The sequence below is a fragment of the Heteronotia binoei genome, chromosome 5 (genome assembly GCF_032191835.1).
Source record: "Heteronotia binoei isolate CCM8104 ecotype False Entrance Well chromosome 5, APGP_CSIRO_Hbin_v1, whole genome shotgun sequence".
NCBI classification, from domain to species: Eukaryota; Metazoa; Chordata; class Lepidosauria; order Squamata; family Gekkonidae; genus Heteronotia; species Heteronotia binoei.
The window spans coordinates 21,693,317-21,706,160 of NC_083227.1; the positions used below are offsets into that span (position 1 = coordinate 21,693,317).

The window sequence follows — 12,844 nt, forward strand, 5'->3', positions numbered from 1 at the left end:
GTACTCATTTTACTGACCTCAGAAGGATGGAAGGCTGAGTCAACCTCGAGCCGGCTACCTGAAAACCCAGCATCTGCCGGGGATCCAACTCAGGTCGTGAGCAGAGCTTGGACTGCAGTACTGCAGCTTCAACACTCTGTGCCATGGGGCTTGTTAGGCAGGGCCAGAGATGGGGGCATCTCCATCATTTAGCAACCACTACCTCTCACATCACCACCACCACCACCACCACCACCCCCCCCCCCCCGGCTAGGGAAGCTTCCTGGGTGACCTTGGGACAGTCATCCTATTTGTAGTTCTTCTGGCTATTGAAGTTGTATATGTAGGGCTACACTGGTGCGTGACATGGTATGAATCCAAATGTTTGAAAGCAAGGTTTTCGTGGACTGTTTAGCACTTTAGTCTTTATTTATTTTGTAAATAGAAGATAATGATGCAAAATTAGAGAAATTATACAAATTCACTCAGCTGGGTATTATTTATTCCATTTACAGAATCCTAACTTTTCATGGTGCTGAATGTGAGTTTCCTGGGTGCAGAAATTAAAGTTTCAGAGAGTGCTCACCTGTGCTCAGACCCTTCCCCAGAAGCTGATGGGGAAAAATGCATCTCAGGCAGCTGCCCCATGTGGCCTGCTCACATAACCAAAAAACATTCTCGTTGATTTGACTGGATTTGCTGAAGTGGTCAAAGGATTTTTCCAAGCCAGAGATACATATGTTTTCCTTTCTTTCTAGATCTTGTGATACATTTTAAATAATAACTTTTAAAATAATAATGGCCTGGGGGGGTTGCCAAAGAGGAAAAGTTTGCCAAAGAGGAAAAGTGCTGGCAAGCTGTCTACAGCTATCCAGCAAATTGGCTTGCTGGGCCTCTCCTGGGAGAGAACTGCCCAGTTATAGAGCCACAAATGAGACTATCTTCTGTAGAAAAAGCCTAGCAGGAACTCATTTGCATATTAGGCCACACCCCTTTATGGCACCATTGTTTCACACAGGGCTTTTTTTGGAGGAAAAGCCCAGCAGGAACTCATTTGCATATCAGGCCACACCCTCGACACCAAGCCAGCCGGAACTGCATTCCTGTGCGTTCCTGCTCAAAAAAAGCCCTAGGTACCACAAAACCTCACCTCCTGGGAAGGTGAAACCCAGACCAGGACCTCCTTCAAAAACTGCTTGAATAACCCTCCTTACAGATATTCAAGTGTATACTCTATAACAGGGGTCCCCAAAATGGTCCCATGAGCACTTTGGCACCCACAGACATCTTTCCTGGTGCCCATCAAGTGAGGGCTTTTGCCCGGCAGGGCTTCTGATTGGTTGTGCAGATTAACAGCCATCCTAAAATGCTGAAGAGGTCCTATTAGTTATATATACTCTCACTTCCTGACATGTGGTTGGCTTCACCTCCTGCAGCAGCCATTTTGTGATTGTGCCTACCATTCTAAAGGTGCCTGCAGGCTCAAAAAGGTTGGGGATCCCCAACTCTATGCTAAAGGACTGACCTCAAATTCCTGGCATTTATAGGGGTGCTATCTCGTATGAATTCTCACATGAGTCTTAAGTTTTGAATTCTGGTTGAAACACTTCTCACGGTCAGCACATTTGTATGTTTTAAGCCCCTTGTGGACTCGGATATGGGCCACGAGGCTGCCTTTTACGCTGAAGGTTTTCCCACAGTCCGAGCATTCAAATGGTTTCTCCCCTGTGTGGATCCGCTGGTGCCTGACAAGGTCAGAGTTCAGCCTGAAGGACTTCCCACACTCTGAGCATTTGAACGGCCTCTCCCCAGTGTGGATCCTGTGATGCCTCACAAGGTCATAGTTCATCCGGAAAAACTTCCCACAGTATGAGCATTCGTACGGTTTCTCGCCTTTGTGGATCCGATAGTGCCTGAAGAGCCCGTACTTGGTACTAAAATATTTCCCACAGTCTAAACACTTGTACGGTTTCTCTCCTGTGTGGGTTTTGTGATGTCTGATCAGTTTATCCTTCGTAGAGAAAGATTTCCCACAGTCCCAGCACTGATATGGTTTCTCATCCATATTGGTTCTCGTGCGCTTCATGAAGTTTGAACACTGATCAAATTCAGCTGAGGTCACTTCTTTGATGGTGATGTCACTCAAGTCTGGATAGCTCCCCCTGCTAGCAATGGAGTTATCTGGTCTTCCATGTAGACCAACAGTCTGCTCATGAGACTCGATGCCATTCTCTGTGGCTCTTTCCTCTGAAATGTCACGTGGTCCAGCTTGCCCAGAACTTTCCTGGCTATCAGCTTTTTCCTTCTTTGTGAATCTCTTATCTGAAGTTTAAGAAGAGATTAAAAATAAGAATTTTCATAGTGGTGGTGGAAAATGCTGTTAATGTTTCAGCCAGGGCTTTTTTTGGTAGCAGGAACTCCTTTGCATATTAGGCCACACACCCGACGTAGCCAATCCTCCAAGAGCTTACAGGGCTTAGTACAGGACCTACTGCAAGCTCCAGGAGGACTGGCTACATTAGGAGGTGTGGCCTAATATGCAAAGGAGTTCCTGCTACAAAAAAAGCCCTGGATTTGCAGCCAACTTTTGGTGACCCCACACAGTTTAAGGCCAGAGTGAAACAAAGGTGGTTTAACATCGAATGCCTCTGTATATGATAACTGCAGCCAGAATTCTCTATGCACCATACTAGAAGGAAAGTAAGATACCTGACAGAGATAAATTGATAGTTAAGATTTTAGATATAGCTGAATTAGATATATTAATGCCTGTAATAAATGGAAAATCCAAGCAAGAAGCTTTTAATAAATGGAAAAAGTTATATGATTGGCTATAAATACTGTAATGCAATATAATGCATATTACAAGACTAAAGGTATTGGAGAAAATAAGGTAAACTCACAAATTAGTTTTTGTAAAAAAAACCCCCAAAAACGGAATTTGTTCACTTTCTACCTCTGTATGGATATATGTTGATTTGCGTAAGTAACTAGCTTGTATGAAAATTTTGTGATAATTTGTTTTTCAGTTATGATTCCGATATATATCTAAACAATTCATAAAGCTAAATATGAAGGCCTAATTAAAAAGTCAGGTCAAAGGAATGCCTCTGTGCAGCAACCCTAGACTTCCTTGGTGGTCGCCCATCCAAGTAGTAACCAAGGCTAACCCTGCTTAGCTTCACAAGATCTGACAAGACTGGGCTAGCCTGGGCCATCCAGGTCAGAGCACAAACAACCACCGTGGTCTAAAAAGCCCAAGGCACAGGTTGAGCATCGATAAGACAAGGTGTTGGTTTTTACCACCAGTATGGATCATGTGCGGTCCCACCCACTGTATTGTGTCATTCCCCACCCTCTTTTTGGCAGCAGGGCCAGCCCAGCCTGGAAGGCAGATCAGTCAGAAATGGACGGCTTTCCCAAATGAAACTAGAGATCAAGGGGTGTTTGGCGCTCTGGTATTTCCATCTCTGTGTGCATTCTCATAGTTGAACACATGAAGCTGCCTTATGCTGAATCACACCCTTGGTCCGCTGAGGCCAGTATCACCTACTCTGACTGGCAGTGGCCTCAGGCTTTCCCATCACCTCCTACCTGGTCTTTTTAGCTGGAAGAAGAAGAAGATATTGGATTTATATCCCGCCCTCCACTCCGAAGAGTCTCAGAGCGGCTCACAATCTCCTCTACCTTCCTCCAACACAACAGACACCCTGTGAGGTGGGTGGGGCTGGAGAGGGCTCTCACAGCAGCTGCCCTTTCAAGGACAGCCTCTGCCAAAGCTATGGCTGACCCAAGGCCATGCTAGCAGGTGCAAGCGGAGGAGTGGGGAATCAAACCCGGTTATTCTAGATAAGAGTCCGCACACTTAACCACTACACCAAACTGGCTCTCCACCGTGGAGACTCTGGGGACCAAAACTGGGACCTTCTGCAAGCCGAGCAGGTGCTCTACCAGAGAGCAATGGACCCTCTCCAGTCCCCTGAAGTTGGTATTAGGACAACCAGCTGAGGTCTGGAAATCCCTGGAAGCCTTTCTGTGTGTGTGTGGGGGAGAATTGAAGCTAGACACCATGTGGCATTGCTCAATCACACAGTGTCACTTCCTATCAAAACCGGAAGTGACATCACCTGTCACTGCGATACTCCAGCCATCAGAGATTGTTTGGTTAGGTTTATATCCCACCCTCCCCACCAAAGAGGGCTCAGAGCAGCTTACAGATCATTGGAGATAATAAAAACAGTAAGACCAATAAAATAACAGTAAAAGTGCTAAATCCAAGATGGCAAAGTGCAACGAACTTCTTTATCCTCCAGATAAAATAATAGGTCTAAGCTTCACAGTGACTCTATTTGGTCCGCTCAAAACAATGATCTCTGGTTGAACAATCAAAGGCTTGGTGGAAGAGCTCCATCTTACAAGCAGTGTTCCCTCTAAGCTGAGTTAGTGTGAGCTAGCTCACAGTTTTTTAGCCTCCGGCTCACACGTTTTTGTCTTTGCTTAAGAAAGATGGCTCCAAAGCAAACTAATGTATGCAGTGGCTCACAGTTTTAATGCCAGTAAAAGGATTCTCACAAAGGAGAATCTTTGCTCACAAGACTCCACAGCTTAGAGAGAGTATTGCTTACATGAGGTCACTTTCAGTTACACAACCAGAAGAGACCTCATACTATTGTCACAATGGCAAACCCCGCCCCACCCCGTTTCACCCGTGGCAGTACTGGGCAGTAGATGAGGAGGCAGGAAGTATCCCACTGTGGCAGGAAGCCTGTGTCCCTGGCTCTTTCCCCCAGGAAAAAGCAAAACCACAATGGATTGTGCAAAGTGGATTCTGCAAATAGACTCATTTTACATAATTGTCAGTTGTCGTATTCAACCTTTCTCAATGCAGATCTTTATTACAGAAAGCGCTTAAACCCCATTGCTATACTTACCCACCAAGTTGGCATTTCCTTCACTCTCTTGCTTCACTACATTCCAGATCCTCCTCTGGGCATTACCTGGGGATGCCTCCTCTTCGTGAGGGAAATTCACGACCACTTCCTTGGACAAATCAGTGTCCTGAAACAGCAAATGTCATTTGATTCAAATATATTGTGTAAGAAGCTGGATGCTTCACAATGCCAAGATTTGTTTCCAGCCCCTAGAAGTACAGAGTGGCATATGTGACTTGTTCTCCCTTTCCTGTTAACCTCACAACGCCCCTGCGAGGGAGGTTAGTCTGAGACAGAGTGACTCACTTGTGATCATCCAGGGAGCTTCATAGCAGCGGCAGCTCAGGTCTCCCAGTCAAAATCTAGTACGACCTGAATTTTGGCCAGTGTTCCCTCTGAGCTGAGTTAGTGTGAGCTAGCTCACAGTTTTTTAGCCTCTGGCGCACACATTTTTGTCTTTGCTCAGGAAAAATGGCCCCAGAGCAAACTAGTTTATGCAGTAGCTCACAAAGTAGAATTTTTCCTCACAAGACTACACAGCTTAGAGGGAGTACTGGTTTTGGCAACTGTGTGACACAGAGTGTTGGACTGAATGGGCCATTGGTCTGATGAAACATGGCTTCTCTCACTCTTTTTTTGTATCTTGTGTGTGTCTGTGTGCACCTGGAAGTCATGGCAACTTAAGAACATAAGAGAAGCCATGTTGGATCAGGCCAATGGCCCATCCAGTCCAACATTCTGTGTCACACAGTGGCCAAAAAACCCAAATGCCACCAGGAGGTTCATCAGTGGGGCCAGAACACTAGAAGCCCTCCCACTGTGCCCCACCAAGCACCAAGAATACAGAGCATCACTGCCCCCCCAAGCACCAAGAATACAGAGCATCACTGCCCCAGACAGAGAGTTCCAACGAAAAGCTGTGGCTAATAGCCACTGATGGATCTATGCTCCATATGTTTATCCAATCCCCTCTTGAAGCTGGCTATGCTTGTAGCCACCACCATGTCCTGTGGCAGTGAATTCCATGTGTTAATCACCCTTTAGGTGAAGTAGTACTTCCTTTTATCCATTCTAACCCGGCTACTCAGCAATTTCATTGAATGTCCATAAGTTCTCGTATTGTGAGAAAGGGAGAAAAGTACTTTCTCCACCTTCTCCATCCCATGCATAATCTTGTAAACCTCTATCATGTCACCCCCCAGTCGACGTTTCTCCAAGCTAAAGAGCCCCAAGTGTTTTAACCTTTCTTCATAGGGAAAGTGTTCCAACCCTTTAATCATTCTAGTTGCACTTTTCTGCACTTTTTCCAATGCTATAATATCTTCTGGTGAGTGACCCCAACTGGGGACCTGGAGAATATTCAGGGTGGTGGCTGAATAAAGCCTGCCCCCATCCTCCTGACTGCTGGTATTTCATGGAGGTCTCCCATCCAAGTTAATAATAATAATAATAATAATAATAATAATAATAATAATAATAATAATAATAATAATAATAATAATAATAATAATATATTTTATTTATATCCCGTCCCCCCCAGCAGGCTCAGGGCAGCTCACAACATATAAAAATTACTATTTACATTATACAATATAAAAACATTATCTCAATACGATATATATAATTTGCTAATTAAAACCATTTAATTCTTGCAAGGGTTGACCCTGGTTAGCTTCCAAGATTTTATTAGATCAAATATTGCCCGAAATATTTTCTTTTACAGTGGGATTTCCCTCACTGAAATATTTTTTTCTTCAATTGTATGCTAGTATCTCTTTAAGATCACATTTGAAATTTGTGTAACTTTAGTATAAATATTATTACTTTGCTTGTTCTTGATATTGTATGATTATATTCTTATATGTTTATAATCTGTATTATATATGAAATTTTAATAAAAGTTATTTATTGTTATTTTTTTTAAAAGATCGGACTTGTCTGGGCTATCCAGGTCAGGGCGAAACATGACTTCTGTATGTTCTTCCATTCTACTGCCATAAACGTACATCAGCACTGCCAGTCTCCACGCCGGACTAAGAGGGAGCCCCCTGGTCGCTCCCTTTCCTTCCCCGTCTTCTTCTTATGTCAATTTATCATCCCCCTCCTGTTATCATCCCTGTTTTGATTTGCACTTAAAAATTACTTTTTTTTAATAATGAAAAGGAGAAGGATCTTTCCTCTGTTGAACTTCTGCTACTTGTACAGCTTTTAAAACCGTAGGAACTACATCAGCAGGAACCTTCATAAACTAAACATCTCATCGTTTGCCCATTCTCTATTCATAGATCGCAGGGTCATATATGCAACACAACAGAAGCCATTTCAGAAAAAGCATTCCCTCATTGTGAGAGAAGGGGGGGAAATACCTCTTCTAGTATGGCATTAGAAGAAGTATTCCTTTCAGCGACAGAGGAGAACTGCCTGAAGGAGAAGTCTCTCCTATGTGAGGAGCAGAATGCCCTTTACAGTTGCCTTAGAAGAGGCATCCCTTCCTCATGAGAGAACAGAGAAAATCATCTCTTCCAGAACAGCATTCTGTGAGACAAGGGGACATACTTCTTCTAGTGTTGCATTAAAAGAGGTATTCCCTTCAGCAAGAGACAGAAGTATCTATCTGAAGGAAAAGGCATTCCCTTCTCATGAGACAACAGAGGAAATAACCTCTTCCAGAACAGCATCAGAAGAGCATTCCCTTCTCCTGAGAGAGACAGAGGAATCTATTTTTTAATCTAGAATGTCATCTAGTGAGGAATTCTCTTCAGCTAGCGATAAAAGGACTGCCTTTTACATCTGTATCAAAAGAAGTCCCTCTTATGTGAGAGGACAGAATACCTTTTACAATTCCCTCTTGTGCACAATACAGAAGGGGGAGTGCCTCTTCCCCAAAAAAACCAAATACACCACAAGGACAGCACCATGCAACAGGAAAAGGCAGAGATCAGTTGGTTCAAGAGACACATTTACTCCCTGTTGCAACAGACAGTAAGATCAGCTGAATAAACTTCTTTGAGATTAAAAACTTGGCTCCACATGCAAACTATTTTTTCCCCATTTCCTGATGAAGAAATAGTTGGAATTGTGCTGGGGTTTCTAATACCAGTAACTATCTGTCAGCTGCACCTGTTGGATTCCTTCCTTCCTTCCAAGAAGGTGCCTACCACTGCTGGCTTTGCAAATAGCCACATTTTATTTAATCAAATTTAAAAAATGCGTCGCCCAATCAACTAGGGCAATCACTGGGATGAATCCAAAAGAAATTTAATGGGTTAAATGCTGCAACCTCACTCAGACTTGCAGAACCCAAGCAGACTCTCACCTGCTGTTCCCATATCCTGGTTTCCCTCTGAGTCAGTATGAAATCCTCTGCCAAGGCCACCACTTGGGCACAGCTCTGCGCCCCCCGTTCTTTCACCCAGTTCCGAATTTGCTTGGGTAGGATGGCCAGGAACTGCTCCAGGATCACCAGCTCCAGGATCTCCTCCTTGGTGTGCATCTCTGGCCTCAGCCACTGATGGCCAAGTTCCCACAGCTGGCTGAAAACCTCTCGCGGCCCCTCAGCTTCACGGTAGCAGAAGTGTCTGAAACGTTGGCGCCTCACGTCCACTTCCTCAGTCTCCCTCTTGTCCTTCACATTCCTGCAGTCCCCTTTGTCTCTTGGGCCACCCTTCCCCTGTTCCTGCTGGAATGCTTCCCGGAGACTCACGAGAGACCTTTCGCTAGACTGTTGGCCGGCCACAGAGGCTTCCTCATAGGGAGCCAGGAGGGTCTTTGCTTGGCCCCAAGAAGTAGCTTCTGGCAGTGGTGGGATCCCCGTCCCACAGTGAGGGGACTCCATTGCCTTGAGGAACGCCTGCCACTGGGTTTCCCAGAGCTGCAGCAGCCCCTCATGCCCCACAGGTCTGCTCTGGGCTTCTGCAAGCAAGGCCATCCCAGAGCCTGTCTCAGGTTTAAGGACTCCAAGATTTTTCAGGTCCATTTTCATCCCCTGCTCTGCTTTTGCCTGGAGCCAGAGTGCTGGGGCTGAGCATTCTCTCTCCTTCCTTTCAGCCATTTCCTCTGGTGGGGAGATGATTCCAACACAGCTTAATTCCTCCTCTGCTTCTGTAAAAGTGAGGAAAACAACCAAAATCGAACTTTGTGTATCTGGGTAACTCTAAATGTAGGGCTGCCAATCCCCAGGTGGGCAACACTACAGCAAACCACCACAGCTAGATTAAGAAACCTTGAACGCGAGTGAAAAAGTCTTAAGAGACTACTTTTCTATCCAAAAAGCCCTGTAAAGAGACTTTAAAAACTGCAGTTGAAAATGAAAGGTAGGGTTGCCAGGTGTGATCATCACACCGGCGGGGAAATTTGGACAGTGGTCTGGGAGTGGGCTGCAATGTCCCCAACACAATGGCATCATGTGGAAGTGACACTGTTCTGGCAATGATGCTCTACTTTTGGGGCAAACTCTATGGTTAAAATTGGGCTCCAATCACAGTTTGTCCAAAAAGCGGTGTGTTGCTGCATGATGTCACTGATGTGGTGACATCACTTCTGCTTTAGAAAGTAATTAGATAGGTTCATGGAGGATAAGTCTATCAATGGCTACTAGCAGGGCTTTTTTGTAGCAAAAGCCTAGCAGGGATTCATTTGCATGTTAGGCAACACCCCCTGACATCACCATTGTTTCACACAGGGCTTTTTTGTAGAAAAAAACCCAGCACAAACTGATCTGCATATTAGGCAACACTCCCTGATGCCAAGCCAGCTGGAACTGAGTTCTTGCTCAAAAAAAGCCCTGGCTGCTACACTCCACATTCACAAGCTCTGATTCAGAGAGAAGGGCGGGGTATAAATCTGCAGTCGTCTTGGTCTTCTTCTTCTTGTTGAATGGCACCTAAGAGCCAGTTTGGTGTAGTGGTTAAGTGTGCAGACTCTTATCTGGGAGCAGGGCTGACTCACCCACTAGGCAAACTAGACGGAACTGGGCTTCCCCCCCCCCCTCCTGGTGCCCAGAAAAACCGCCTAATTTGTCTCCCTCCCCTTCCACCGCCACTACAGCTAGTGCCCGCCCACCCAAGCTCATCCTGCCGCAGCCACCAGCTTCTCCCCCCCCCCCCCGCCGCTTGCCCTGCCGCTTCCAGCTTCCGCCTCCCACTTGCCCTCCCCTCTTGCCCTGCCGCCACCGCAGCCAGATCCCACTCGACCGTCTCCCCCCCTCCGCTCACCCTGCGGCCAAATCCCGTTTGGTTTGGTGTAGTGGTTAAGTGCGTGGACTCTTATCTGGGAGAACCGTGTTTGATTCCCCGCTCCTCCACTTGCAGCTACTGGAATGGCCTTGGCTCAGCCATAGGTCACGCAGAGCTGTCCTTGAAAGGGCAGCCGCTGTGAGAGCCCTCTCAGCCCCACCCACCTTACAGGGTGTCTGTTCTGTGAGAAGAAGATAAAGGAGATTTTTGAGCTGCTCTGAGTCTCTGATTCAGAGAGAAGGGCGGGGTATAAATCTGCAGTCATCTTCTCATCACCATGGACTCAAAGGCAGCTAGGATGGAGAGAGCTCTCTCCAATCACATCAGTTTAATGTACCTAATAGAGTTGCCAGGTCTGGGTTGGAAAATACCTGGAGACTTTGGGGGCGGATCTGGGAGAGGGCGGAGTTTGGGGAAGGTAGGAGCCTCAGCAGGGTACAGTGCCATAGAGTCCACCCTTCCAAGCAGCCATTTTCTCCAGGGGAGTTGATCTCTGCCAGCTGGAGATTATTTGTAAAAGCAGGAGATATCCCGGCTTCACCTGGAGGCTGGCAACCCTAGTACCTAAGGTTGTTGCGTGAAGGAAAGAGGGCAGGCAGAGCTAGGGTTGCCAAGTCCAATGCAAGCAATATCTGGAGACTTTGGGGGTGGAGCCAGGAGACATTGAGGTGAAGCCAGGAGCAAGGTTGTGACAAGCATAACTGAACTCTGGCCAAGCCGCCCTGAGCCCGCCTTGGTGGGGTAGGGCGGGATATAAATCGAATAAATAAATAATAAATAAATAAATAAACATTTAAAGAGACCACCCGCCTTCCCTCCATTGGAGATAATGAAGGATAAGGGCACCTTCTTTGGGGGCTCATAGAGTTGGATTCCGTGGTCCAATATTTTTGAAACTTGAAGGGTGTTTTGAGGAGAGCCACCGGATGCTATGCTGCAAATTTGGTGCCTCTACCACAAAACACAGCCCTTCCAGAGCCCCAGATAACTGTGAATCAATTCTCCATTATACTTTATGGGAATCATTTTCCATAGAGAATAATGGAGTGCCCAGCAGACATTCCCCCCCCCCCCGCTTTCTGATGACCCTGAAGCTGGGGGAGGGCCTCCAAACCGGGGGATCCCCTGCCCCCACTTCGGGATTGGCAACCCTAGGCAGAGTCCATGGATGTTATTCCCACCCACCAGTTCCTTGAAGGATGGGGGCAAAATTTCATACACACGCTGTTCTTTGTAGGGGATCCCCTGAGGCTATGAAGCTCGGTTTTGTTTTGCAAACAATGCAATAAGGCAGAGCTACCGTTGGCCACCCCTGCAATAAGGGAACAAGATCTCTCTCCTGCCTCTCTCTTTCTCCACCCCCACCCCCCATCTGTCTGCAGCGGCTCCGCCTTCCGCCTCCCAAAGACCCAAATCCCCCCCCCCCCGCGCTTAGTTTGCACCTTCCTTTGACTCGCTGCGGCTTCCGAAGTACCGCCCTTCAACTCTTCTTTTCTGCACCGAAGAAATGGACAAACCTGGGTTAGTTTTCCCGATGGGCGGAACAGGAAGGCGCCGTCTCTCCATTTCTTTCTTTCTCTCTCTCTCTGTCTTCGGTCTATGGTCTCCTTTTACTGCCCCCTCTCCTCCCAGATTTCTCGTCCTCTCTAGGAAACCGATCATCTCAGTGTGCATTAACCCAGCGGTGGCCGAACTATGTCTCGGGCGCCACATGCGGCTTTTTCACATATTGTGTGGCTCCTGGAGCCCCCACCCCCACCCCGTCGGTAAGCTTAGAGAAGGCATAAAAAAAAAAAGGTAGTCCCCCAAGCACCAGTCTTTTCCGACTCTGCGGTGACGTCGTTTTCATAACGTTTGCACGGCAGACTTTTTATAGGGTGGGCCATTGCCTTCCCCAGTCATCTACACTCCCCCCGCCCCCAGCAAGCTGGGTACTCATTTTACCGACCTCGGAAGGATGGAAGGCTGAGTCAACCACCTCGAACCAGCTACCTGAACCAGCTTCCGCCAGGATCCAACTCAGGTCATGAGCAGAGTTCAGACTGCAGTACTGCAGCTTTAGCACTCTGCACCAGGGGGCTCTTAAGAAGGCATTCCTCTCTTTAAATCACTTCTCCAAGCCAGCCAGCAGCTTGGAGAAGGTACTTAAAGTTAAAGTTACTTTCTTTCCACCACCCCATCCATCCGTCTGTCTGTCTGTCTTCCTTCCTTCTCTCAAATATCTGACACTCATGTCTTGTGGCTCTCAAACATCTGACATTTATTCTGTGTAACTCTTACATCAGGGGGGGTTGTATAAAAAAAATCCCAGCAGGAACTCATTTGCATATTAGGCCACACCCCCTGACAGCGCCATTGTTTCAAACCGGGCTTTTTGTGGATAAAGCCCAACAGGGACTCATTTGCATATTAGGCCACACCCAGCCAGAACTGCATTCCTGCTCAAAAAAAAAATCCCTGTCTTAAGCAAGTTTGGCCACCCCTGCATTAACCATTACAGGAGGAGGAGAAGGTAAATGCCAAAGGATGCTTCTGCCAGAATCAAATCCTTTTAAAAATATTGTAAACATGAGTGCTTCTCTTGACTCCTGAGATACTCATTAAGTAAAGCATGATGTTGCGTAGGACTCAAGAGCTCCCTGCCATGTGGACTTAGAGCACACAGTGTTGCACTTTGGTTGAAGAAGAAGAGTAGTTTTT

At 46.6% G+C, this 12,844-nt stretch overlaps 1 protein-coding gene across 1 annotated transcript; it reads right to left on the reverse strand.

The window, feature by feature from the left end:
* Window positions 1–389: 389 nt before the first annotated feature.
* LOC132571193 (zinc finger and SCAN domain-containing protein 23-like) lies at window positions 390–11,670 on the reverse strand. The gene is made up of 4 exons (XM_060237893.1): window positions 11,587–11,670; window positions 8,227–9,011; window positions 4,911–5,037; window positions 390–2,301 (listed from the first exon to the last, which is right to left on the reverse strand). The coding sequence occupies exons 2-4, from the start codon at window positions 8,959–8,961 to the stop codon at window positions 1,532–1,534; spliced, it is 1,632 nt and encodes a 543-aa protein (XP_060093876.1). The 5' UTR covers window positions 8,962–9,011; window positions 11,587–11,670; the 3' UTR covers window positions 390–1,531.
* Between the last annotated feature and the right edge of the window lie 1,174 nt (window positions 11,671–12,844).